The sequence below is a fragment of the Conger conger genome, chromosome 19 (assembly GCF_963514075.1).
Source record: "Conger conger chromosome 19, fConCon1.1, whole genome shotgun sequence".
In the NCBI taxonomy this organism is placed as follows: domain Eukaryota; kingdom Metazoa; phylum Chordata; class Actinopteri; order Anguilliformes; family Congridae; genus Conger; species Conger conger.
The window spans coordinates 18,094,961-18,122,232 of NC_083778.1; the positions used below are offsets into that span (position 1 = coordinate 18,094,961).

General features: G+C 48.6%; 1 protein-coding gene across 4 annotated transcripts; it reads right to left on the bottom strand.

Annotated features, from left to right (window-relative positions):
- Positions 1–1,635: 1,635 nt before the first annotated feature.
- impdh1b (IMP (inosine 5'-monophosphate) dehydrogenase 1b) lies at positions 1,636–27,272 on the bottom strand. Of its 4 annotated transcripts, none has more exons than XM_061229145.1 (16): positions 27,166–27,272; positions 25,630–25,728; positions 25,430–25,504; positions 17,635–17,683; positions 12,814–12,915; positions 11,910–11,984; positions 11,409–11,615; positions 11,121–11,208; positions 10,134–10,333; positions 9,303–9,393; positions 8,999–9,094; positions 8,458–8,601; positions 8,068–8,212; positions 7,450–7,593; positions 6,845–6,928; positions 1,636–4,762 (listed from the first exon to the last, which is right to left on the bottom strand). In XM_061229145.1, exons 2-16 carry the CDS (start codon positions 25,725–25,727, stop codon positions 4,741–4,743), a joined length of 1,620 nt encoding a protein of 539 aa, XP_061085129.1. In that variant the 5' UTR covers position 25,728; positions 27,166–27,272; the 3' UTR covers positions 1,636–4,740. The 4 variants fall into 4 exon arrangements, with proteins under 4 accessions (XP_061085129.1, XP_061085128.1, XP_061085131.1 ...); XM_061229144.1 differs by having other exon boundaries at positions 26,990–27,264; XM_061229147.1 differs by lacking the exon at positions 25,430–25,504.

Here is a 27,272-nt window from a genome sequence, read left to right on the forward strand (position 1 = left end):
GGAAGCTTGAATTTAAATAGCAGAGCATTGTAGCAGCATAGCAGCACCACCTACTGGTAAGATTGGGGTATTGACATCCCAATTGTAATATCCTCATCGCCTCACGTGGTGCCGACATGGTTGTGCTCATTTATAAATCATTATTGACATTTTATATAAACATTATAATTTATTTTTTTTCCACGATGGAAATTAGTTATTTGTTTTTACCTTATAACTTTGTTAAAGAAAGGGGAAAAGGTCACTGGACGTTTTCTATATAGTGATATGTGAGTTGTGGATTTAATACATGCATGTTTTCCAGAGATGTGTACTGAGACACGACAAAGTTTCTATTATTAAAAAAAAAAGAAAAAAAAGTATGTGTATGAAAGAAGGTTTTGATGTGTTTCAATGGGGGAAGAATATTTAAAATAAATTTTAAAAATGTTTAAATACTATTAAATATTCTTGTCATTGACTCAAACTTGTCACATGAATGTATGTATCTCTGTCTCGAGAGGAAATGGCGTGCAGATGCAAATATTATGTCACCTGTATGAACCACAATGACCAGGCCAAAATCCCCATCTGGTTATCCACTCGTACTCCCGTTTAATCTACCCACGTTCTCGTCGGATCAATTTGTGTTGCCAAGGTAACAGGCATATTCCGTGGGAAGATTTGTTCGTGTAAAATGGCCACAGTATATCGCCGGTTGGGACGTTATTTAAAATGGTTTATTGGCATGACAACATGCATCTTATGTTGCCAAAGAGGATGGAACATACACCACTGAACACATCAACATACAGTGTGTGTGTACAGTTTACAGACATGCATGTATTGGCCTAATCAAATAGGCTCACTGGTGGTTGTCCCTGTTTGTGGCCAGCTGTTATGTAAATTGCCACTATCCTGATGAACTTTCTTTGTGTTCTCCTAATAAATAGGGGAACTTTGGGTGGCCATTTAAACTTTGTATTTCCAGGCATGGCGGCATGGATGGTGCAGTGGGTAGCACTGCCGCCTCACAGCAAGGAGGTCCTGGGTTCGAATCCCCGTCGGCCGGGGCCTCTCTGTGCGGAGTTTGCATGTTCTCCCCGTGTCTGCGTGGGTTTCCTCCGGGAACTCCGGTTTCCTCCCACAGTCCAAAGACATGCAGGTTAGGCGGATTGGAGAGTCTAAATTGCCCATAGGTATGAGTGTGTGAGTGAATGGTGTGTGTGCCCTGTGATGGACTGGCGACCTGTCCAGGGTGTATTCCTGCCTTTCGCCCAATGTATGCTGGGATAGGCTCCAGCCCCCCTGCGACCCTGTTCAGGATAAGCGGGTTAAGATAATGGATGGATGGATGGATGGATTTCCAGGCATACTTTGGGCAGAAATTCTCCCTTATGTTCTGGTAATTTCCACATGTTGTGAGGAAGTGTAGCTCCAGTTACCCAGCCCCAGTGCCTCATTCTGTGTGCTGGTTTGTGTGACGACCAAAGCTTTGACCACTCAAAAGTTGTTCAGAACAAGTTCTGCTTTTATACCCCCTCCCCCTTCCTCCTTTCACCCAACAGAGACTGGTCTGTCATCATTCATTCACTTAAACTTCAAACTGTCGTGTTTTTTTCCATCCCAAACAGGCAAAGTGACACAGGACAGCACTTTGGTTTTTCAGTCAACTTTATTATTATTTTTACAACAATATTTAGCCGCAGGAAGCAGCCGAAGAGCTTCGGGTGAAACCTCCTGCGGCCGGGGCGAAGCCGGAACGACACGTGTGGACGTCTGCGGTCCAGTTTACGCTCACCAGGACCGCTCTGGGGGCTAAGGGGGGGCACATAACAGTGTGAACACGCTAACGGGACCTGCACACGGAAACCAGGTGAGAGAGCCTGCTGTCCCACAATGCCTCACTTCCCTCCGTGAACAACGGCGCAGCGGAAAAGCGGCACGGCAGCGGGCAACGCTCCTCGAATCGTCTTTCCCCCGTGGAGCGCGGATATCACAGCAGCCCGCGCAGAAACACGCAAGTTCTTCCCCCCTCGTTTTCTTTTTCTCCTTTATTTCATTTAATTTACTTTCTTTACAAGGTTGCCTATAGTCTTGGTGCGCGCAGCTGGGCGTGCGTCGACCGTCGGAGCAGAGGCAGTGAACGCAGTAAACGGGTCGAGGACGGACGCCATGTTGCGATGCAACGCGCCCCCCAGGACCAAGGTTTTCGGGAAACCGGGTCGGGAGAGATTTCTGGTCTTGAGTTCTCGGACGAGAGTCGTCACGGACCGCAGCGACACTTATGAGGCCGAGTGTCTGCGTGTGTCGTTGTGTCGCGGAGTGTCAACAGGATAACGAGTCTTCCTTGCTTGCGATGCCTACCTCCGAAAGCCCTGGCGTTTTTGTTTTTTTTTCTTCAAAAGCCTTTACCGTTTAACCCGAATGTCAAAACTGAACACTGCAGCCAAGCCCTGAGCTTTTAATTTTCACATTCGAGTACGCTGAACTGAAACAGTCACAACCCTGATGTTCGGGTGGGCCTATATCAGGGTGTGGGCCGATTTCATACCGAAGATTGCGCTCACAATTCAACATTCGAGACATTGTTTTAGTTGTGCATAAAAGTCCCGCGTGTGAAGCGAAACGTAAACGGCATTTCCCGATGAAAACACACCGAAACTAAGCAAGAAAGGTCTGCGGCAGAAACCGAGTTCTGCACAAGGCCAACTGACCCGTTAAAGAACAAAACGATAAAATGGAAGATTAGAAAAAAAGAAAAAGCTATTAAATACGTCCATTGCTTCCACATTAACCAGTCAGCATCACTATTGGAAAATCTATCGAGAGGAAAATCAGAAATTTTGGTCAGCTGTAATTGTGTCCCTTCAATGAAAAGCTGTAGGATAGTTGAATACTTAACAGGAGTCAGTAAGCAAAAACAAACAATTTCGTAAAGAGATTTAAGCCTTTTCTATAGATGTATAGATCAGTTTTATATAGTTCCTCTCAGTAACGCGGACTACCAGAGCCATCGTTCATTTCCACGGCCTGACGACATTCGCTCATTCTTAAAACCCATCGGAAGATTCTCCCTTCTCCTGCCTCTATGCCTGACGCAGTAATTCGCCATTTCTTTCATTTAAACCTCGCAACCTTGTCTAATTTACGATTACACCCCCAACCAAACTCTCGCCCCTGCTTGAGTTTGGTCCTTTTGGTGAAAAGTTCGTCTACACAAAACAGCTGTACAGATTCAATATCTTTGGCGAGGGTGAGAATCTTTTTGTAACGTCAATACATTTTCACATACAGGCGCTAAGAGGAAGATTCGTAGACGAGGAGGAGAGGCCAGCTGAACACAGGAACAGGATTTCGGAACAAAGGATGCTCAGATGCTAATATAGAACACAAATCAGGCTTTAAAAAAGAAAATCTGCACTGCTGGCAACTCACAGCATTCCATCTGGCAGAGATGTGATCGCACAAAGTAACGCTTAAAAAAAAACGACAGCATGCCGGCTATGAATAATTTCATAGAGACGCTTATGACAAGAAAAGTAAAACTCCTTATGCACGTTTAGCACCTGGGGGTCATATTTTTTTGTGGGGATCGAATGTTTTGTTTCTACATCGTTTCAAATCCACTGAATTCCAGTTCGAGCTCCACGGCGCACACTCTCCAGTCATCTTCATCATCATCTTCTTCAGTCATAAGGCTCTCTGGTTTAACATATCCCTGATTTAAGGCTAACGCTTAGCTTTTGGTCCCAACTATATTTACACAGACTAACTAACGTGGCATAGTGAGTGATGCAGAGGGGGGGGGGGTTTAGATGGATAGGACCTCGTGCCGGAGTGCTGTAAACACAGTAATGGCCGCTAACTCTAAACACCACCACACAAAAAGTCCCTTTCACACTCGCTGAAGGTGTTGCCGTGGAGACCCCAAAATTTCGACTGGGTCCCTTTCTAAGGTTTCCGTTCAGCTGCACTCTTTGTGCGCGATACAACCAAGGGACGTGGGGGGGGGGGGGGGGGCGGGACGAGAGGCTTGGCTGGTTGAAGGAACCCAAGGAACGGGATATTAGGCTTTAACTGTACCATTACAATCTGACTAGCCCCCCGTCCCCAGCCCCCAGCCCCTCCACTGCTCGGGCTGCCCAGCTACCGGGGGGGGGGGGGGGGGGGGGGGCTGAGTTGACATTTTTAGGGAATAAAAATGAAGAATTTTGTGTGCACGTTTTCACAAAACGGTTTCTTTTCTTTTCTTTTTTTTTTTTACGACGACACAAGGAGAAGACTTAAACTACACGCTAGGATACCGAGACGAGGCCCTCGCTCTCTCGCTCTCTCTCTCACCACGCCTGTGAGTTTCGGCCGTTCTCTCCTCTTCGGTTGGATGGTCCGGTCGACAGGGGAGGGTAGCGGAGTGGAGAAAGGGGGGAGGGGTGGGGGATTTGGGCTTAGCTATGTACAGGAGACAGTCGCCAAAGCACTGGGCCGCCTCCGGGTGGAGCGGGCGCCACGGAGGGCCGCGTGCGTGCGGCGGGCGTGTGGTTTCGCGTGTTTGTTTTCAAACCCTGAGACTCCAGCCCGGGAGTCGGTAGTGCAAATCCGTTGTTGTCAGGCACGGGCGAAACCTTGTCGGGGAGGGGCAGTGGGCGGAGGAGGGGGGAGGGCGGGGGTGACGGTGACGGTGACGGTCGGGGGTGTCAAACGAGGCCGGTGTGTTTGGTCGCTGCCGGGGTGGGAACGTTGGGGGCCCGCATCCCGCCTTCAGTATAGCCGCTTCTCGTAACTGTGGAAACGAGAGAAGAAGGAAAAAAAAAACGACAAAAACGCCATTGGAAGTTTCCGCCAAATTACAACAAGGAGGCCTAATAAATACACTCCCCCCCCCCAAAAGAAAAAGTATAAAGGAGCACTCTAAACGGCGTCAGTGTCTGAAGTGAACAGAAGGATCGTTGCTACCCTGGTAGTCAAGGGCAGTATACATTTAAAATTAACTGAAGTTTCTCCTCAAATTACATTATAAATTTTACTTGCAACCAGCCACCATTTCTGTTCAAATAACATTAACGTCGTACTGGCAACCCGGCCTTTGCACCATTTTTAACAGCAAATCCTGTACAATTCACAGCTTGAATGCAAGTAATACGGTAATAAACCGTTAATATGCCCCCACCCCCCCCCCCCCCAAAAAAAGTAATCTACACAGCTGTGAATTTAGGAAGTGCAAGTCTCACTTGCTAATTCCTCTGCCAGGTGCAAAACATCTCACAGGAAAAACTGTGTCAACAGCGTAACATGTAAACAATGAAAGCCCAAGAACTGGCTAAAACCCAAAGCCCCAACGATAAAGAAAAAAATAACAAACAGAATCAAAATGTTATTTGAAAGCAAGAACACGACGAACATATTAGTAAAGTGACAGTTATCCTCTCCTGAAAAGTCTGAAGCATTTTTTAACGGTGCGTGGGGAACAGAATGACTTTGCGAGGGGTGCTCTCAGGCTTGACAAGGACACTAATTGGAAACGGTTGAGAGGTTCTCTAGGCTCCAGGACGACATTACAGGAGAGGGGGAGTTTTGCAAACAATAAACAAAGGAGAGAGGTGGGAATCGCTAATGCTAATGTTAAGAATTACCTAGCCCTGGTTAACCAGCCACACTTCTGCTCAGCTCAGCTAGCCGTACACAGTATCTGGTTAGCAACCTGTGCTCTGTACTGAGATTAGGACCTTCCTGTAATTGCTGGGGGCTCGTTAGCCTATAGCGGTCTTGTCTCCCCGGGTGACCTGGGAGAACCGCTTGCTGCATTCCAATTGGCCGGTTTAAACCCCCAACGCCGCTTTGGCGTTCGTGGGTGCATGATCATCTCGAGTTAAGAGCACGGTTGTCACCTGATCTGTCATCAGGCCTTTACACGTGACTGGTAAGCAAGACTAGGGATTCCCAAAAACGGTTACCCGAGATCCCTACCAAAATAAGCAGCACGTACAATAAAGGAAACCCCCGCCCCCCCCCCCGCTCTCCCCCCTCCCCAATCTCCTCCTAAAAACTGAAATACACCGCCACCTCTTCAGCTGAAAAGTCTTACTGCGTAGCAGGGAACTGGCGTACTTACATGGCACAAAAGAATATCTTAAATGGGTGCATGAGTAAACAAAACAAAAAAAAGAAAGGAAAAAAAAAGACATTTTGATGTCGAATAACTAGTTTCAACACTACAATTTCATAACATATTTATGTACGGGGCTATCCAACACTGACGTAACTTTCAGTTCAGTTGGCATTTAAAGCGTTAACTAATAGGAGATGGGTTGGGGTTATCATCTAGCACGATAGCACGTTAGCACTGTGGCTGCACGAACAGAGCAAGAGGCGTTAGCGTTAGCCACTCGCGATGCGCCCTGCATATAGGCCCTACAATGCAATGCAATCAGAAACATTTTCAATGTCTTGGACTGTCAAGACACTGCTTCTGTTTCTACACACATTTGGACTTAAAAGTCCATTATTTATTACAGTATTTAATTCAAGTACAGTATTTAACTGAGGTGACATGAACCCGATATGATTCTCTGGGATCGAGTCGCCGGGTCAGCTCCGGTAGACTTCGCTAAATCTAGCAAATAATTTTTTTCACATAGTTATGCCTCTGGACTGTTTAAAAAAGTGGAAGGGATAGGAAAAACACGAGGGAAATATGGGGAAAAGAACCTGAAGCGGAATTTAAAAAAAAAAGTTACTGGCGATCTCACTGTGACAGCCTAATGTTTTGAGGTACAGGGGGGAAGGGGGCGGGAGGGGGGTGCAGATGTTTCCGGAAGCAGGGTTTTTTGCGGGCGGTTGCCACGGGCGACGGCGCCTAACTTACGAGTGGAGCCCGTGGACCCCGCCCTCCACCTGGGCCGACATGGTCCTCTTCTCGAACTTCAGCTCCCCAGAGTACATCATGGACCTGCAGCGAGAGCAATCGGGCGTCAACCATTCTCCGCATCTCTCCGTGTCCTACATTCCATGCTCGCTATTCCCTCCGAAAAGATTTCTAATTTATTCAAATTGTTCATTTATTTTTTTCTAAATGAGTGTTCTGGCACACTAGAGCTTTCAGTTACCAGGGCTGACAGTTACATCCGCATTGGAAGGTTCTAAACACTACTTGTGAGCTTACACCATAACCCAACGTTGAAAAGGATTATTATTATTTCTTTTGGAAAGCTCTCTCAAAATTCCAAGTCCGAATTCGATGGGGTTTTTGCTTCGGTTGAGAAAATATGGAAACATTTCACAGGGTTTCAATAGGGGCTCAAGATAACAGTACGGCAAGTCATTTTGATTGGATGAAAAAGGTAGTCGGTCGAGAACCATACGGCAGTCCCGGGATTTTACGGTAGTTACGCTTGAGTGCCATATGGCACTCTTGGAGCCGAAAGGCTTAAACTATCCCTGCGTCGCCCACCCCGCCCCAGGCCGGCTTACCGCAGGATGGACAGGCTCTTGGCACCGATGTCCTGGCAGCCGTGCTGGATCCCGGCGATCAGGTACGGGACGAATTTGTGGATGGAGCCCTTGTCCTGGACCGAGCCGGAGACGCCCTGGGCGACCTTCACCTTGTCCCCCTCGCTGTGGAGAAACCATCGACCATCGTCATCGTCATCCCACGGTCGACCGCAGCCCGTGTGCCTTCACCAGGCCAGGTGTCGCAAGTGAGAAAGCGTCGCCAGGCGGCGACATCAAACTCCCACCTGTTACGATTTGGGCCTATCTACCTTGTGTACGGGACGTGAGTTCATGGACCTTACAACCAAGCATATATGTATTGTACCTTTACTGACCTGTTTGGTTGTTCTGTGACCTTGATATGGAGGGAAGCGTTACTTTGGATAAAAGTCTACGTGGTAAATATAATGTAATGTCTACATGGTAATGGGCAAAAGCTTGTTGTTGAGAGATGAAGAAAGATTAACATTACCCATCTATGACAAGAGCACAATCATTGATCCACTGCTTTGAGCATAGCATAACACATACTATGTTGCAGCGATCTATGTGCTGTATATGACTTATAAATTGACCATGGATGATAAGAAGGCCCACCTGAAGTATCGTTTCTGGCTGCTGCTGTTCTTCTCCATGGCGTCCAAGGAGCCCATGCCGCGATACTTCTTGAGCCGCACGCCGTCGGAGAAGAAGTACTCCCCGGGGGCTTCGGTGGTGGCGGCCAGCAACGACCCCATCATCACTGCAGCAGGAGAGGTCAGAGGTCAAAGGTCAAAGTCATGCAACGACCTCAACTGAAATTCAGTTCACTCAAAATGGATGTTTGTTCAACTCAACTCATTTCCTGAAGCGGAACAGAATCAATCCCCACAAACCCTGCCACCTCCATTTGGAAACACAGATGCTAGCCTGTGTGTGTGGCTGGGCCTTTTTCATCCATCCATCCATCCATCAATCCATCCATCCATCCAGGACAGAGAGACCGACCTGTCGACGCCCCCAGGGCGAGAGCTTTGACCACGTGTCCGACCGTCTGGATTCCCCCGTCGGCGATCACGGGAACGCCGAACCTCCGGGCGTACTCCGCCACCTTGTACACCGAGGTCCCCTGGGGCCGCCCGCACGCCATGACTGCAGGGGGGGGGGGGGGGGGAGGGAGGGGAGAGGCACAGTCACAAAGGGGAGCTTGCGGGTTCAATTCCCAACCACTTTGGCACCCGTAAGCCAGGCCGATAAAACCGGATGAAAAAAAAATACCCCGTCGTATCGAGGCTGAACGGAAGATTTAGCTGTGACAGACGCTGTGGCTGAGAGCATCTGCTAAGTGCCAAAAATGTAAATGAACATCTGGAAGATGTGGGAAATATGCCACTAGTTAATATCAATGGGCAGTGATCCAAGAGCGGAGATTGTTCCGCAGAGACGCCATATAAACACTGACGTCTCTGCTAAAATCTGAAGAGCCCAGCCTTGAGAGAAGAGCCTGGGGCACCTTCCTCCTCCTCCTCCTCCTCCTCCTCCTCCTCACCTTCCTGTGTGATGCAGATGGAGCCGCAGCCCATGCCCACGCGTAGCGCGTCCACGCCCGCGTCGATCAGGTTCTTCGCCTGGGCCGCCGTCACCACTGGAGAGCAGAGAGCACGTTAGCACGTTAGCACGTTAAAAAATCTCACACGCGCCCGTGACGGCACCACTTACGCCAAACACAACACAATATCTCCAAAATACGTTTGAAAGTGATTCACTGAAGAAGAAAAAAAAAAAAGTGAAGAGCCACCATTTTGGATGCTGGGCGACAGATGTTTGACAAAATTTCTGCCGGCAATGCTCACCGTTCCCTCCCACCACCTGAAGCTCTGGGTACTTCTGCTTGATGTAGTTGATCATGTTAATCTGATAGACCGAGTTCCCTTGTGAGGAGTCCTACGGAGACAGGACAGGAGAAAGCCATTTACATCGCATATGCTTCACGTGTCACTTCTGCTCACTGTATACTCAAGAAATCAACAAATGCATCGTCCCAATAGCAGAGATATGGCAGCACTAAATTTTACTTTTTTTTTTATTGTTCTTAATTACTCTTAATTCATTGTTTTTATTGCGTCCCTATTGTATTTCATCAGTATCACTGTTTGCCTTGTTTTGCTTTCGCTATTGCCGCTGTATTTATTATATGGCGCTGTATGGCTCGACCATTTTCTATCTTTTTTTATTGCTCTGTGAAGCACTCGGAATTGCATGGCTTGTATGAGACTTTAAAAATAAAGTTTGTTATTTTTACTACTACTACTACTACTACTACTACTACTACTACTACTAGGATGTCTACTACTGTTACTACTACTACTACTACTACTACTACTAGGATGGCTACTGCTACTGCTACTACTACTAGGATGGCTACTGCTACTGCTACTACTACTAGGATGGCTACTGCTACTACTGCTACTACTACTACTACTACTAGGATGGCTACTGCTACTACTACTACTACTACTACTACTACTAGGATGGCTACTGCTACTACTGCTACTACTACTATTGGATGGCTACTACTATTACTACTACTACTACTAATAGGATGGCTACTACTACTACTACTACTACAGGGGCCTTGGATGTCAGCAGTGGCATTGGGGCCGCTCTCTCCCTCTCGGACCCACCAGAACCACCACGTCCACGCCGGCCTGCATGAGCAGGTCCAGCCGGTACTTGTCGTCCTCGCGGGTGCCGATGGCGGCCCCGCAGAGCAGCTGCTTCCGCGAGTCCTTGGAGGCCAGCGGGTAGTCGCGGTTCTTCTTCAGGTCGGTCCGCGCGATGATGGCCACCAGCTCGTCGCTGTCGTTCACGATGGGCAGCTTCCCTGGGGAGGGGGGAGAGAGAGAGAGAGAGAGAGAGAGAGGGGGGCAGGGGGCAGAAGTTAGGCTCCATCTCTGCTTCAGTCATCACAACATCAGTAGGCCAAAACACAAGGGGGGGTTAGGACGCAGCATTAAGGCGGGCAACATACATCAAATTTTTTTTACATTACAGTCATTTGGCAGACGCTCTTACCCAGAGCGACGTACCAACAAAGTGCATACCCATAACCAGGGCTAAGTGCGCTGAAAGACCCTAGAGGGAAGTACGGATTCAAGCGCAAAGAATACAACGATAAGTCCTGTCCTGGGAACAAATTTGGCTGAATGACTCAGAGCAGGTCTTGTGAGGTCCTTCCAGGCATGTTCTTCAACAGACTATTAGACTAAGGCTTTACTGTTGACGCCTTAGTTTTGAAAGAGATACAAAACGGCAACGTGGCAACATGATCACGGATAAGATAAGATTACATTTGGGGTGAACATCCATCAAGATTGCGTGGACAAGACACTGGCATTGTCAGGGAGGTCATCAGATCATTCTGAACGTCCGGCAGTGTATCAGAAGGGTTCTGAGGGGAACGGCTTTAAACGAGGAACCCAGATCCAGAAGGACCCAAGTGGCCTCCCTCTAGCAACATAAAAATACATTTTGGAAAAAAAAAACAAAAAACAACTCGTCTCACCATGGCAACAGCACTCGAGAGCTCTTCGATCATGCGCGCATTTCCCATGAGCCCCTTTGGCGGGCTGAAACACAGTAACACTGTTCACCCGCTCTCTCCTCCTTACCTTTCTTGCTGCGCTGGAGAATGTCGTTGGCCTCTTTCAGCGTGACCCCCGCGGGCGCCACCACCAGGTCCTCCCTCTTCGTCATGGCCTGGAAAAAGGCGCACGCCGTCCGTTAACGTGAACAAACACAGCCTCGCGCTGCTGATTAGAACATTCATGAACATTCACAGAGACACACAGAGACACACACACACAGACACACACACACAGACACACAGAGAGACACACACGAGCACACACACAGAGAGACACACACACACACACAGACACACAGAGACACACACACACCTCCTCCAGGGGTCGGTCGTGCTCCTTCTCGGTGAGGAAGTCGATGTCTCGGGAGGTGACGATGCCCACCAGCTTGCTGCCCATCTTGCCCGTCTCGGTGACGGGGATGCCGGAGAACCCGTGCCGTACCTTCGCCTCGAACACGTCGCCCACCGTGTGCCTGGGGCTCATCACCACCGGGTCCGTGATGAAGCCCTGCTCGAATTTCTGAGCAAACGAGCGAATAAACACGCAGAGAGTGGTTAAGGTACATGACTCGATCCCCGGTGTAGCCACAATAAGATCCCCCCCCCAGCCATTGGGCCCTTGAGCAAGGCCCTTAACCCTGCATTGCTCCAGGGGACGATTGTCTCCTACTTACTCTAATCGACTGTACGCCGCTCTGGATAAGAGCGTCTGCCAAATGCCGTTAATGTCATGTTTACATGGACCACCCGCACTTCCTAACTGGACCTTCGAGGCCCCAGGTCCCGGCGGCAGTCCCCATTTCCCACTCCTCACCTTGACTTTCCGGACTTCGTTGGCCTGGAATTCCGGTGTGCAGTTGTGGTGGATGATCCCGATTCCTCCCATGAGCTGAAACACAAATCACGCCCCCCCCACCTCGAGTCAGCAAGTGCTTCCTGAACCTGGAATCAGCCAATCAGCATCTGACCCTCACTGACCCTACTGGAGCACAGCAACTGCTGTTCAACTGGACCAGTCGAACCGCTAAAGACCACTCGCATCTTGTGATTCTTCACCATTCGTCTCTTTCTACTCGTGGTCGGCGACTTGCGTTTTAAAATGACTCTGCTGCCACCTGTTGGCCCAACTGGAGAACTGCGTTCACCCAGGGAGGGGACGGATGTAACCCCCGCATTTCAACAGGCACTGCAGCACAGCACGGCGTGGTTTGATTAATATCAATAATATAAGAGTACAGTGCACAGGGTGCTCGTATTTCAAAGCCGCTGAAGTCAGGAGTAATCATGAACGAACGCGGCACTCGCACGAAGACATCGACGGCACGGAAAACGCACGACTCAGGGCATAATTCAGTTTTACGGGCGCCGGGAACCTGCTCTGGAGAAAATGGCCCTTCCACAACAAAACAAAACAAAACGAGGACAAACACCCGTCACAGAAGAGCACAACATTCGCTGATAAGCCGTGGGCGAAGGTCGCAACATTTGCATCTCGTGACGTTTCACGAGTCACCGCATTCAAGAGAGTGTTCAATAATGTCCTCTGAAAGGAGAGGGGGATTGAGGGATGTGGGGGAGAGGTATAGAGTGATGGAGGGGAGGATGAGGACGAAGGACGAAGGATGAGTGTCGAGGCCGCGCACGGGATGTGGGATTGGCGTCAGGTGCGCTGCGGGGGGCTGCGATTGGTTAGCGGCGGTGGGGGGCGGGGCACTCACCGCCATTGCGATGGCCATGGAGGACTCCGTGACCGTGTCCATGGGGGAGGAGATGAGCGGCGTCTTGAGGGTTATCTTCCGGGTCAGCGCCGAGGTCAGATCCTGAAATACACACAGGCACACAAGTGTAAGCACCATCTTCTTTTCTGGAATGACACACCTGAACAAGCCACAGGTAGGCATGGTGACACAAATCATTTCAGGTTCTCCGAAAATACTGGTGATGGCTTATTCATTCATGTTGACAGAGAACATGTATTTAATAAATTTACTGTAGACTATAGTGTTGAGATTAATATTAAACACACCGTTTATGAAGTGATTTAGCATTTGTGCGCATTGCCATTGAAGGGCGATGTAAGGTACAATTGAGGCCTGTGCAAAGCAAATATCACGCAATCCACTACAGAACCACTAGGGGGCAGACGTGACTAGAAATTGTGGCCATAAAACAAAGAATCCATTTTCTGGAAGGAAATACGTTAGTCTGACACAGTGTAAATGCATAAATGTGAGTGCTTAGTTTGAATGAATAAGAAAAAAATTATTCAAATTGCACAGGGAAAAAAACCAAAACGATTTGGATGTGTGTATGTAAACGTTGTCCAACAGACAGATAACATTTCTACCAGCTTTAAGGGGGAAAAAACGCTTTGAATCTGAGCTGAAGGCTAAGCACCATAGCATTTGTCTTTGTCGAAAGACAATAAAACCATTTAACTGACTTTTTGATTTCACCCTGAGATATAATGGAATATATTCCAATGACAGATTGTGGGCGACACTCATTTTTGATAATAAAATAAAAATGGAGTTTATAAATATTCCTGTATTATATTTCAGTCGGTTTTTTTATTGCTTTCATTTATTAAATAGAAAACAATGGCAACCAGACCAAAAAAAAAGGTAATCGAATCAAAGCGAAATTCACATGCAAACTAAAGAGTGGTGAGGGAGGAGAACAAACATGGTAAAAAAAGCAAAGTGTAATCTGGAGATGGCGGATCTGCACCCAGGCAGCGGGATAGAGAAAGGGAGGTCGCCGGTGTTGATCGGCAGATGACCCCTAGGAGTGTCCTTGGACCTGGAACGCTGGTCTTAAACAGATTAAGACTCTTTATCCAGACAGTGGCCCCGCTTAACCTTTCGCCCAGTCTCCTGCCAGACCGGTTCTCAAAACAAGGGGCCCGGGGCAGGTGCGAAACATTCTCTGGAAAGACACACCACCCGCGGAGGATCTTCCCAGCACCGAGGGGCTCTCTCTCTGGCAAACAACCCCCCAAACACACACACACACACACACACACACACACAGGCCGTCGACAAGCTTTTCGTTGTGTCTCGTTCTGAGGAAAACCCCGGAATTTTCCAAAGAACGGGCCGCTCAACTGGGAAGAGGCAGCTGTGTGGACCGGACCACACCCGCGTACAGAACCTCTACAGGTCCGGCAGGAGAAGGAGAAGAAGGTACCCCCGAAACATAAAAAATGGAGCGCTCCCAAATAAAACAACTTAACCCTTTCCGTCTCACGAGTGCCATATGGAACTCTCCACCCTATACCTTTTCAACCAATCAAAATGACTGCTATAATACGTTTTTTTAAATTCTCTCAACTGAAGGCAAAAAGCCCCTTAAGATTTGGGCTGAACCGCTTTATATCGGGCTCGAGGCTGAAAGGGTTAAACGTTTCTCCCAGACGAGCCCGGGGGGGGGGGGGGGGGTACTGCACTCGCTGTACCCGTACGTCGTTAGCACCGACTCTCTGCTCCCGGTACGTTCACACCGGCAGGAAACCTGGCAGCTTCTCTCGACAGGCGATTAGACTAAGCAGGCGGCAATCCCACACGGAGCAACAACGGGGCTGAGTGCCCTCGCCCGAGGGCCCCCACCGCTGTGCGGGTCTCATCCCGGCGACACCGGGGGCTGAACCACCAACCGCCCGGGTCCCGGACATACACGTCACGCCACCACTATTCGTTTGTTCTAATTTTGTTGCTTATTTTAGGACTGGAGGCGAGACAGACGCGGGCAGAGAGAACGGCGACGAAAGCCAGAAACATTTAGAGGGGGGGAGGGGGGGGGGGGGGGGGGGGGGGGGGACTCCTAACAGGCTTAACAGGCCACTGTGCCAGGACAGGGCAGGGACTCCCGCGATAGAGCCGAAACCACGTCTGAGCGGGAGAGTCACAGGTTCGAGTAATCCGATTGGTCGGCCGTGACGCAAGCTGGCCGCTCACCGTCCACGTCGACCAATCGCCTCCTTCCGAGGCCCCCCAATAGAAATCCAGAAATAATGGCTAAGATAAACAACATCAATTGAACGGAAACATAAGCCGAACACGAATTCACCTGAAACAAAAAACAAAACAAAAAAAAGACAGAAACTGACCCCCTTCGAATACCGGAGATTTCTTTCTGGGTTTCATTGCATTTAAACAGGAGCAGGCTAAGAAGGCGACGGTAGTTTATTTTGACGTGGGTCTCGGCGGGACCCCTGTGACTCTCCCGGCGCTCAGTAAAACAACCCGTTTGCTCTTCCCGGTCGCTAACTTTCCTTGGCAGGAGTTTTAATTTGACCTCCCCAAGGCCCTCTACGCTGAATAACAAAAACAAAAAACACCCGCCGCGTCGAGTCGAGCAGCCTTCGCCCTTCGCCAGACATAAACAGGGCTGCTGCGGAGTGCTTCATTTTATTTTTTCAAAACCTCACTTCACTAAAAATAGGCTGAGTGGGACAAGTGGAGTCTGCTTTAAATTAAAGGGGAAAAAAAAAAAACAATTTAAAAGTTTTAAATAGGAGGGTGTTTAGCAAGGCGACATTGCCTCTTTAATTACCAACGGGGCTTGGTTGGTTTTGAGTGGCCTGGTGGTTCAGGATGTGCTAGGTTCTCACGAAGCCGCCATTTTACAAACCCTGGCATTCCCAGGGATGGCAGGAGAGGTTCTCTCAGGAAAAGGTCCACAGTCACAAAAACCATCTCAAGGCCTGAGAAAACTCCCAGGGAAACGGGCGAAAAGTCCTTGGGTCGCACACACGGACAACACTACAAAACTTTCAGCATCTGTTTTAAAAAAAGACTACGCCAATGCAGCCAAATAATCAGAAGGTAAGCTTCTGAATTCACCCTACAAACAGCTCAGGCTTATACACTTTAGTTTCTTATTTAGGCTGGAATCTTACATGGGCGTATAATTTTATATTTCCATATATACACAAACACACACACACACATCCGAAGGCTCAAAAGGTAATTTCCTCCATATTCAACCCAACTGCTATGGCGTATCTCAAAATCTATGGAAAACTGTTTTCGTGCGGTGTGTGGACGCAATGTTTGTTTTTAAATGAGTCACAGTGGTTGAGACTGAAAAAAACGGTCCAATTTTAGGTCTGAAAAAAAAAAAAAAAAAAAAAAAAACACACACCAGCAGCTCTGTAACTGCTCCAGCGCCTCGTGTGCGTTGTCCGTTATTGTAAGGGCAGCTGTGTGCCAACAGAGTAATTGATCTCCCTCAGAAACCTCCGGACGCACAAACCTCGCCCCGGGGACCGCGCTAACAACCTGTTCACAGAGGAGAGACGCGGGAGAATCCTGGGGAGAGCTTCTCGACGTCAGCCGAATACCCGCGGCGGTTCGAGGTCGACCGCGGTCACTGCGATTCCGGCCGCCGCAAATCCTCCGTTCCGATCCCGGTCGCCCCGCCCCACGCGAGAATTCAAACTACCTTTCTGTTATTTTGGCAGGAAATATTATTTCTCAGGCCCTCGAGTCAATTCGGTTGAGTCAATGAACCGGAAATTCCGCCGGGATTCTCACAGAAGTTCTGCCCGCTTTTCGGTTCGTGACGCCCAGCTTCAGTTGCGAGGCCCAGCCAGCCCTCTGTTGTAAAACAACATTGGTGAATTTCGCCCTGCGACCTGCTGTTGGGACCGACGGGCGATTGTGTGCCGATTATCAACTGTCGTCGACACGCGGTCCAGAAGGCCCTCTTGACGGTCGACAGCTGCTTAACCGGCGCACACACAACCGCAGGCCGAACCAAGCCGGCCTGGAACACCCACGGTTCCGTTCGCCAGGAGCCGCGGTGGCGAAGCGGGCTAAGACGCAGCAGACTCGCGGTTGCAGTTCGCTGCAGTTGCACACCGAGCACCGGGTCCTGCCAAAAAGGCCAGTTTGGCCGGCTCACGTTGAGCAGCAATAATTGGCTCGCCGCGAGGGAGGGAGGGACTTGGCAGGGTTAGTAGATCACCGCACGATAAAGCACCTCGGGCGCCTCGGAGTCACGAGCACGAGACGAGGCGGCTTGAAGAAGGCGTGTCGCTCCCCTACGGGCCGCCGAGGGACGGGGTGTGGGCGGTGTATCTAATACTTGCTCTAATTGGGATTAGACGGGGCACAAATTGGCTATCAAATTGGGAGAAAAATGGAAAAATCTTTTTTCAAGACTCTGTTCGCCATCTCTTCAAGCAACTGGAAGGGAAACTTGATAAAGGCATCCTTTATTGTGTCAAAATATTGACATTTCAAAAATGTTTTTGCATGCGCAGGTAGCACTGTCGTTTTAACTTCAGGGCACTTCTAAACTTCTAGACTTTTCCAAGTTAACAAGGGGGTGTAGTCTTGACCGCAGCTTGGGCTGAAAAATCTTGTTGCCGTGGAGCTGACTCTTCGCACCGCAGTAGTGTTTGTGTGGAGCAGGCTTATAAAGGGCGTGTGTGTGTGTGTGTGTGTGTGTGTGTGGTGTGTGTGTGTGTGTGTGTGTGGTGTGTGGGCGGAGGGTGTGGGCGAAGTGTGGCCGATCAGGGGAAACAGACTCACCACTTCGTCTGAGGTGAAGTCAATGAAACCAGGCAGGATCAGGAAGTCGCTAGAGAAAGAGAGAAGAGGTAGTGTAAGTCAATAGGTTGCAGCAACGCGTGGAGCACGACTGACATTTACACAGACAGCAGACTCGAAACGAGACATTTCCACTGACGAGGGGGAAAATGCCCCCGGGTTATTCAGCGAGACTGAACGCATCGCACACCTGCTGTTGCACACAGGCCAGCCCGTTCAGGGCATTATGACCTAACTTGCCCACCGCTGCTGACGAAACTCCTCCAACGTTCAATTTATTTCACAGCAGCACAGTGCAACTTCCGTGGAAACCTACGGTCATATGACAGAGAGACGCTAGCATGCGCAACAAAAATAAATAAAAAAAATACAAAAACAAACAAAAAAAATACCAAGCAGAAGAGGCAAATAAATGTGACCACCCTTCCCTTCCTTTCCCTTCCCTTCTATGGGAAGTCTGCAAGCCTAAAATCCACAAACAGGGCCCCATCGCAGGCCAACACTCACCAGCTCCAGCTGGAAGTAGTGCAAAGGGAACGTTAAATACTATACTATATTATATTATAACGTTAAATAGGCGCCAGATCCCTGAACAGAGCACGTTTTTCTCAGCCTCGGTTAAAAAAACGCGCCTTCCACAAAACGCAGCGTTGGCCATCGCTGCTCCAGAATCGTCCTGCCGTCTGTCATTTTGTCGGGCATTTCCTCAATGTCTGTATTTACTGGGCTCTCCTCCTCTCTCTCCCCCCCTCATTTTCCAGGTGTTGAACTCGCCCTCGATTTCAGGGGTCAGTGGTGTGTCCCCCCCCCCCCCCCCCCAACAGTCCTCCCCAGAATGGCTCAACTGGGGTAATTCATTGGGCCGTTCTGAACAACGTCCACTGTGAAGCAGTTTTTAAACCACTTGATCAAGCGATCTCACCACTCGCATAGCAGGCACACACATTTCTTGTTCCATACTGTATACATTTCTTGTCAATAGCCTATAACCTGGTGCAAGGGGTTCACAGCGGGAACCTTCAGAAAACACATTTTTCAGTCTGGTTGCAAACAAGACACACATTGAGTAAGCACCACCCACACAGGACCCACAAATAATCCACCCATTCCAGTTGAGCACGTTGCTCAAGTCTAGAACCCACACCCATTACCCAAACTGTTTTGAATCTTGGCCCAGCACTATGACACCAGATTCGACCTATCAAGGTCTCGGGCTGAAGGCCAAGAGTAGTTAATTAGTCGAATCGGGTGTTGAAGTGCTGGGCTAAAACGAAAAACTGAAGCCCCCACGTCAGCCATTTTAGGATATGACTGGACAGTGCCTTTATCCAAAGTATTTGGGGGTTAGGCGTCTTGCTCAGGGGACCCTTCGACACACCCATGGCGGGATTAAACTGGCAACCCTCCAACTGCCAGACGACTGCTCTTACCGCCTGATCGAATGTTGCCACTTTGACTTGACAGCATCTTAATCTCTTGATTAATTACAGAAGACCTGCTCTTGATTTACATTTGTTTTGTTTTTCTTTGTTTTTTACCGTTTTTTTAAGTGGAGCTCCCACCATTTCAAAGATATGCAAATCACAGTAAACCCAACCTCCCCCTTAAGATGGAAGGCTAAAAACCAGGGACAGTTTGTATACACACCCGTTCGCCTCAGAAAACCCAGCTAACTCTGTAATCCTGCTTTGAGGGTTTTCCCCTCAGTGTAGATATCCAGCTAACTGTAATCCTGCTTTGAGGGTTTTCCCCTCAGTGTAGATATCCAGCTAACTGTAATCCTGCTTTGAGGGTTTTCCCCTCAGTGTAGATATCCAGCTAACTGTAATCCTGCTTTGAGGGTTTTCCCCTCAGTGTAGATATCCAGCTAACTGTAATCCTGCTTTGAGGGTTTTCCCTCAGTGTAGATATCCAGCTAACTGTAATCCTGCTTTGAGGGTTTTCCCTCAGTGTAGATATCCAGCTAACTGTAATCCTGCTTTGAGGGTTTTCCCTCAGTGCAGTTATCCAGCTAACTCCGTAATCCCGCTTTGAGGGTTTTCCCTCAGTGTAGATATCCAGCTAACTGTAATCCTGCTTTGAGGGTTTTCCCCTCAGTGTAGATATCCAGCTAACTGTAATCCTGTTTTGAGGGTTTTCCCCTCAGTGTAGATATCCAGCTAACTGTAATCCTGCTTTGAGGGTTTTCCCTCAGTGTAGATATCCAGCTAACTCCGTAATCCCGCTTTGAGGGTTTTCCCTGAGTGCAGTTATCCAGCTAACTCCGTAATCCCGCTTTGTGGAACAGGCCCCGGGGCGACGCATAGAGCGAGCTCTCCTGCCGCCTGGCTGTCTCAGCAACTGGGGCGTGAGTAAGAGCCAGAGAAAGGAGTCGGCCAGGCCCTTTCAGAGACGGAACGAGAAGGAGAAGCGAGGAGAACGGAACGGGGAACTAAAACACCAACAGAAAGGGAGAGCGAGAGAGAGAGAGAGAGAGAGAGAGAGCGAGAGAGAAAGAGAGAGAGCGGGAGGGGGAGCAGGAACGGGAGAGAGAGAGAGAGAGCGAGGGAGAGAGAGAGAGAGACAGAGAGAGAGGACGTACAGGACGTACAGCAACTCCACCGATTGCACTTCGCACCAAAGGTGCCCGGCGGGAAAATATCCGAGGCCGATCCGGCCTAAAAAAAGGCAGCCTTTCCCGGGCCATCGCCCACCGCTGAAAGGCTGACCCCGGCTCCCTGGATGTCAGCCTCAGGGGCAAGGCTGCGGTGCCAGGCTAGCTGCTGCTGCTGCTGCTGCTGCTGCTGGGAGGACCCGTGTCAGAGGCCTCTGGAGGTAAACTCACCCCCAATAGAACGGCAGCTCCCAGCTGTGTTCCCGTTTTCAACGAACAAGGGTCTCAATATGTCACAGTATCGTAACTTATAGGCAGCGACAAAACAGGAGTGGCGCCCCCCCCCCCCCCCCTCTTAGAAAAAGAGCAGAGTGTACCGGCTAAAACCGAAAAACAGGTTAGGTTTGGACAAGTTCTCCTTTCCAAACAAAAACAATACGGTCACAAAATCAATTACGGGCTTGCCTTCCAAACTACTGGAATTGCACAATCAAAATGGCCTTTTGTTTTCTCCGAGCCAGACTACCCCGCCGGTTTGAAAACGGCAGCGCTGCGACTGTTTACGGAGAGGGAAGTTAAGGCCAGACAGCCGCACCGCAGGAGCGTGCCCTGTTTACACTGGCTCTGAAGAGAAACTGAAACCAGCTGGGGCGTGCGAGCCTTCATCTCCAAACCCAACGACTCGGGCAGTCGATAAAGCGGCCGCGCTCTGTGAAACGCCTCATCGTTAATATCGCGTCGCTGGTAACCGCCAACGTCATCAGGCGGAGACAAATCCTCCATCGGAAGGGATTAGTCTCTTGCGCCGCTCGAATTAAGACCGCAAGACTGCCAGGGCTTAATGATGTTAATGGCAGGCGATGTGAGGCTAACGTCACGCTAATGGCCGTAGCTTAGCCCGTCTGCACTTGCAGGCTTTGAGCGATCCGTCCTTGTTCACTTTTTTGAGGTTATTCCTTACGTAAGAGCATAGGGATTTAAGGATTGGTCCCTTATCTGGTGATAATGTCAGATCCTTGACAATAATACCCATTCGCATTATGATACATTTAGTTTCATACGCCTCCAAGAAAAACCACAAGCTTTTTTTTTTTTACAGATTTTTAGCTGCAAAAAGAATGCGCATGACCGTCAAAGCCATCACGATCAAATGAACTGCCACATACCTGAATTTGACAGAACTAGTGCATCCCACTTTAATTACACAAGCTGTCATTCTTTGCGCTGGTGTGGACTGCGATTGCAAAGTGTGTGTGTGTGTGTGTGTGTGTGACTACAAGGAAAAAAAAAAAAAAGAAAGAAAAAAAAATCATCACCCACAGCCCCTCAATTCATTCCTCCCTCAATCACCGCCCAAATATTTTAAGAAGGCAGAGGGGGGGGGGGGGGGGGGGGGGGGAATTGATGCAGACGGCCGGTTTCCATGGATACCGTTCGAAGGTTGCTATGCAGCCGGGAGCGACCTACCTAACAACCACCCTGCACGACTGTGTTTTTTTTTTTTTTTTTTTTGCTGAGGTTTCTGGAAAAGAGACTGTTTACAGTGTGGGGGGGTGGGAGGGGGGGGCATGTCTCGACACCACCTGTCTGCCAGCGAATCGGTGAATTGCAGTCCCGCCGACCAGTGTCCTCGCCGAATTGATTCTTTTGTGCAAACACAGTTTTGCATCAAAAATACCATAATCGCAAAGCCCCTTTGCCCCCCCTTTTTTCTTTTAAAAAGGGAAACGCAGTCTTCACCTGACCGGTATTCCTTCATTATGTATCACGACATGTCGCTAACAGTCTTGAGCTGGAGCTAAACTGACTTGACTGATTTTGTCCACCGAGATGATTCATGTGAATATCCTTCACGCAGTGATGGCAATGCCCATTTAAACTACAAATAACATAAACATACACTCAGTGACTACTTTATTCGGTAGCCCTCTACATCAGCTTGTTAATGCAAACATTTAATCACGTAGCAGCAAATAAATGCATAAAAGCAGGCAGACGCAGCCAAGAGGTTCAGCTAATAAGTCTAAAAACTGTCTAATAAATACCTAATAAAGGGCTCACTGGGTGTATATATTTGTATATATGTGTAGCATGCATTAAAAAGCAGCCCTGGCCCTTACCGAGACAGTTTTCTGGTACAAGGCTTAGAATCTGAGATTGTTTTAATGCACCAGGACAAGAGACTTAGCTTGTTAAAACTGATGGTTGACAGCAGGGCATTTAGGCATTTAACCGACTGAAAAAAAATAAATAAATAATGGCATTTGGCCGACGCTCTGGAGCAAAGCAGGGTTAAGGGCCTTGCTCAAGGGCCCAACGGCTGTGCGGATCTTATTGCGGCTACACCGGGGATGAAACCGGCAACCTTGCGGGTCCCTGTCACGTGCCTTCACGACCCCGAGAGGCGTCATAACGCCGGTGTGTGTGTTCCACTTCATTCAACCCATTTTCATATCTAGAAGAGTTGCAACAGAAACTTGTACGAGTCTGAATTTGCCTTCCAAATTTTTCTGCTGCAGGGGTATTTTTTTTTTTTTTTTACTTATTGAAAGTGACACATTCCCGGTTCTGTGAGAAGTTAAATGTATTCCTGACTCCGCCCGTTGTTGTAAAAGCAAAAACGCAGTCATTTCACAAAGCAGGCGTTCACTCCGACATCGCGGCACACCTGAACATCCATTCACTCGCATCACGTGGCTGTAAAAATGCAAAAGCCAACAAAGATGAACATTCCAGAATATTAATTCGGAACACTAATAATCGTAATAATAAAAGTCTCACAAAATGTCAACAGACTAGTTTGCTTGATGACTTATCCTATAGAAGGCAGACGGGGCTTGAAACTGGACCGCACCATCGTGAGAACACGACCAGGGACCCACCACTGCGGAGGGAGCAGAGGGGTCCGGCTGGCCGCGGAGTCTAGATCGGAGGCTATAAAGACGACCGGGTTAAGGTGCTGAACCGAGACAGGCTGGAGAACGGGGCAGACACCCCCTGCAAGGGGATCCTGGGTGTGGGAGGAGAGGAGAGGAGAGGTGAGGAGAGAGGCTGGCGTGGACTGACCTGTATAAACTGCCTTCGCCCACGTATGCAGGAGGGCTGTGCCGGCAAATGCCTCGGCACCTCTGGTAAATCCCCACAGCGAACAGAGGGACACCCTTTCTGTTGCACTGGAGACAGTATTCCAGTCTTAAAAGACTGCCATAGACTTGGTTCTCTTATTGGGGACCGGTGCTTTTCAGGACAGCTGGTACTGAGGGGAGACTGTGGGTCTGGAGGTCTTAGGAGGACTGGGCGGGGAATGAGTGTTTAACAGCTCATTAAGATGATGGTGTCATGTTAATTTTGTAAAGGTGTAAGTTTGTTGATTGTTTTGTTTTTTGTTTTCCTCGCCTTTGTTTTTGTTTTTGATGTTGCCAAAGGGCTGTATGTATGGCACAGTAAAGGTGTGTCAAATCAAAACCCTCTCTCTCTCTCAGTCTCTCAGCCATGCAGGGAATGCCACACGAACGGGGCCTGCGTGGTGCCTAAACCATGCCTCAACGTTCACCTGCCAAACCTGTCAACCGCCAAACCTCTTGCATGCGGTGCACATGACTGTTCACAGGTCCGTCATGTGACACCCGCCCCCCGCCCGCCCCGCCCCGCCCCCCGCCCGATTGCATTACGGACCGTCCACGATGATCTCCGTCACGCTCGACGTTCGGCGGTGAATTGGGGCCCGCGCGTCGTTAATTTTAAAACGCTCTCGCTCATGAACGGAGCGACTGTTCCCCGCATCGTCCCCACGTCACCTGACAGAGATTACCGCGGAGCGTAGGCCAGTCAAAAGGGTGAGGAATAACGACCCACAGACACACAAAAAAAAAAAAAAAGCACAGCAATACATTCTGAACTCACACGACCCCTGCTTTCAACCTTATCCTGTACATATACGGCTTGTCATCAACTTGCCGGCGAAGTTCGATATTCCACACAAGCAACAAATTTGATTACACAGACATTGCCCTCTGTCTGCGTGCGTTTTAGCAAGTTATTGAGTGAGAGAGAGAAAGTGAGAGAGAAAGAGAAAGAGAAAGAAAAATGGCACATCCCCCCCCCCTCCCATTACAGAAGACTTATTTGGCAGGGTAAAACATAATTTTATTAGGAATAGTTTTTGAATAATAATCATTTTCACATTAAAAATGTGTAACTGAGAGTCAAGCCGAGTGAAAACATAGCACCATAAGAAAATAAATGTGAATACACACACGCAGTTTACTTAAGAGTCCTCTTGCAAACTGAAGTGGGGGGAAATCAGTGAAAGTTTTTTAAGAGAGATAGGGCAGAACAAAATGATCTTACACCAGCGTGACTGGACTGCACGTCCTGCAGGCCGCAGTGTCTGCGGGCATTTGTTCCCATCGCACGTCACGCCACCAGATTTCGACAATTATCTTACCTGCTCGGTTCAGATAACAAGCAAATTGCAGAAATCGGGGGGTGTAGCGCGCGGCAGGAGCAAACGCTTGCAGACACCGCAGCCCGGAGCACGTGGAGTCGAGCAGCCCGGTCTTGCACAATCTCAGGCAAACGTAACAGTAGCGATTGCAGAATTATATTGCCGGTTCAGGGGCTACTGAAAGAGACACTGGGTGCAATGTACCAGAAAAGAAGTCGGGAAGGGTGATGTGATTAACTTGGACATGGAAAAGAACAGCACTTGAAATGAGAACTCGGCACAGGACAAACTGAAAGCACAGGACGCACGCAGTCATGCAAGGTATTTTCTTGTGGAACTTTTTTGTGGGGTGGAATTATATAATTTGAAAGGGAAAGCAAATATAATTCCACATACAAATGATTGGCACGTGTGTTAGTAAGGACCTCCCCGATTCCCAAGAGTTAATGTGATCTTTGGCCAATTGACAATTTCAAACCAGAGCACAGTTCTTAAATTACACGTTCTCACAGTGCATTAATAAAAGGCGTGGATTTAAACAGTATCCACTAACATGCATGCATTTATTTTTTTTATTTATTATTTTTTAAAGTCATCCACCACAGAATGAAAGAGAGCAGAAGAGAGAAATATGGGACTAGTATGGGCATTGTTTTGCTTCCCCTGTGGAACGCACCGCTTGACAGAGAGGGGGTGGTTGTGGCGTTAAAGCGTAAAAGCCAGTCGTATTTACTCACTTGTATGTCATCCCTTCACCTTTTGAGCATAGCTGTTCGGCTGTGAGCCCATCAGCGACAGACTGAGTAGCGGATCTGGCGATTCAAAACGTGTTTCCCGTCATTACATGCCGGGGGGAATACAGCAGGGCACCAGCGCCAGTCCAGCTGGGGTAGGCGCTCATAAACAATGGAAGAGGAACCGCTTTTAGGGAACTTACTTGTAGGTCAGGCCGTCGCCGATGGAGAAGAGTTGCTGGGCGGTCAGTCCATCTTCGGGGACGTAGCCGGTCCCTCCGCTGATCAGGTAATCTGCCATACTGTCAGAAGAGAGAGAGAGAGAGGAGAAAGCGCACATCAACGCTCTGCCAAGACGAAAGCAGACCGTTGGCACTGGAACGTCGCTTATGCAACCGTCAGAAATGTGCTAAATTCCTACATACACACAGAATGTTCCCTCGGTTTATTTCAACACAAGAGAAACGCATTTCCTCTGCCACCCTCCCCAAAAAAAGAAGAAAAAAAAAACTTTTCCCTTGGCGTACACATGATTACATAGTGCAGAGTGAATTATTGAGTGAGTCTGCGATGGGTCATTAAACGACAATAAACTCATGAATACAATGAAAATGGATAAGCTAGGCGTTTCAGATGTTGACTATCATAGAGATATAGAGAGAATACGCATGATAAATATATTGTTCACCGCTGAAACCAAAATAAAAAGTACGCATTTTGACGCACTACAGCAATAGGCTACCGATTTCTTTTTATTTTACCTACTGGCCCGGTGACCTACATTGACTGTAAACATGGAATTCATAGCGCAGAGTACGATGCCGATCAAGACACCACCTAACGTGCAAATTCAGAAGAAAAGCAATCGCGTCGTCTTAAACAAATCACACACAGTTCAATATTACATGTAGCCTACTGTAGCAAGTAAATCAATACATAACACAGCGCATCTTATCCTGACACACCCGTTTAAATCAATTGGCCTCACAATAACGGTACTGGCTGTGACAAATTCAATACCCTCAATATCTGCGACATGGGCTAATTGTGGTAAATATTAAGCAAGCTAGCAGGTAACAACTTACATAAATTAATAGGGTTCAGATAGTACAGCTACGTGACCATTTAGACATTTTATCAGCAGGACGTCTCATGGCTCATGTGTTAGCAACATACATAGCTCCCTGGCGTTAGCTAGTAGCTTAGCTAACGTGGTTCGACTTAATGGGAGAGTTGAAATGAATTAATGTCGAGCAAAGAAACCTCACAACAAACCCATTAGTTAGCTAGCTAGCTCACTGGTGCTAGATCGCAACCATCAAGCAAGCAACATTTCCCTAATGAAAACGAAAATATCGCTCACTGGAAGATCACGTAAGCTTGCTGGCTAGCTAGCGCAGGAGGAAATTTCAGTGAAACGTGCTCAAGTATAGCATGCGAGCACATTTCACCATCTTCCTCGCTTACCAGGAATAGCCATAACATGGCCATGCTAAAACGTGTCACCACAACCTAAATGCACAAATACGATCGTAAAGAGCAACGATGAAATTCAGACGAAACCTTGAGGAAGAGTTCGCGACAGTTCCAGGTACTCTTCGGTCCGTCGGAACACGCTGTTCACAACGTGCGCGCTTCCCCGGGGTTGAACTTTCTTTGGCTAATTACACAAAAAGGTAAACGGTGGGCTAAAGCAAAAAACCAGCCCAAGTGCAGAGAACGCAAGCGTGGCAGTTCACCCAGTCTCTGTCTGATCCAGCTCCAATGATGCGAGGATCACGGATCCTTATGCGATTGCAGTTTGTAATACTGTATCACGGCTATGAAGAATCGGTCTAGTGACGCG

Coding starts and splice junctions, on each gene's coding strand:
- impdh1b (XM_061229145.1), bottom strand. CDS start 25,727: ATGGCAGATTACCTGATCAGCGGAGGGACCGGCTACGTCCCCGAAGAT. Junction 25,505..25,629: donor GGCGACGGCCTGACCTACAA/GTAAGTTCCCTA, acceptor TTGAATCGCCAG/ATCCGCTACTCAGTCTGTCG. Junction 11,209..11,408: donor ACGACCGACCCCTGGAGGAG/GTGTGTGTGTGT, acceptor GCCTTTTTCCAG/GCCATGACGAAGAGGGAGGA.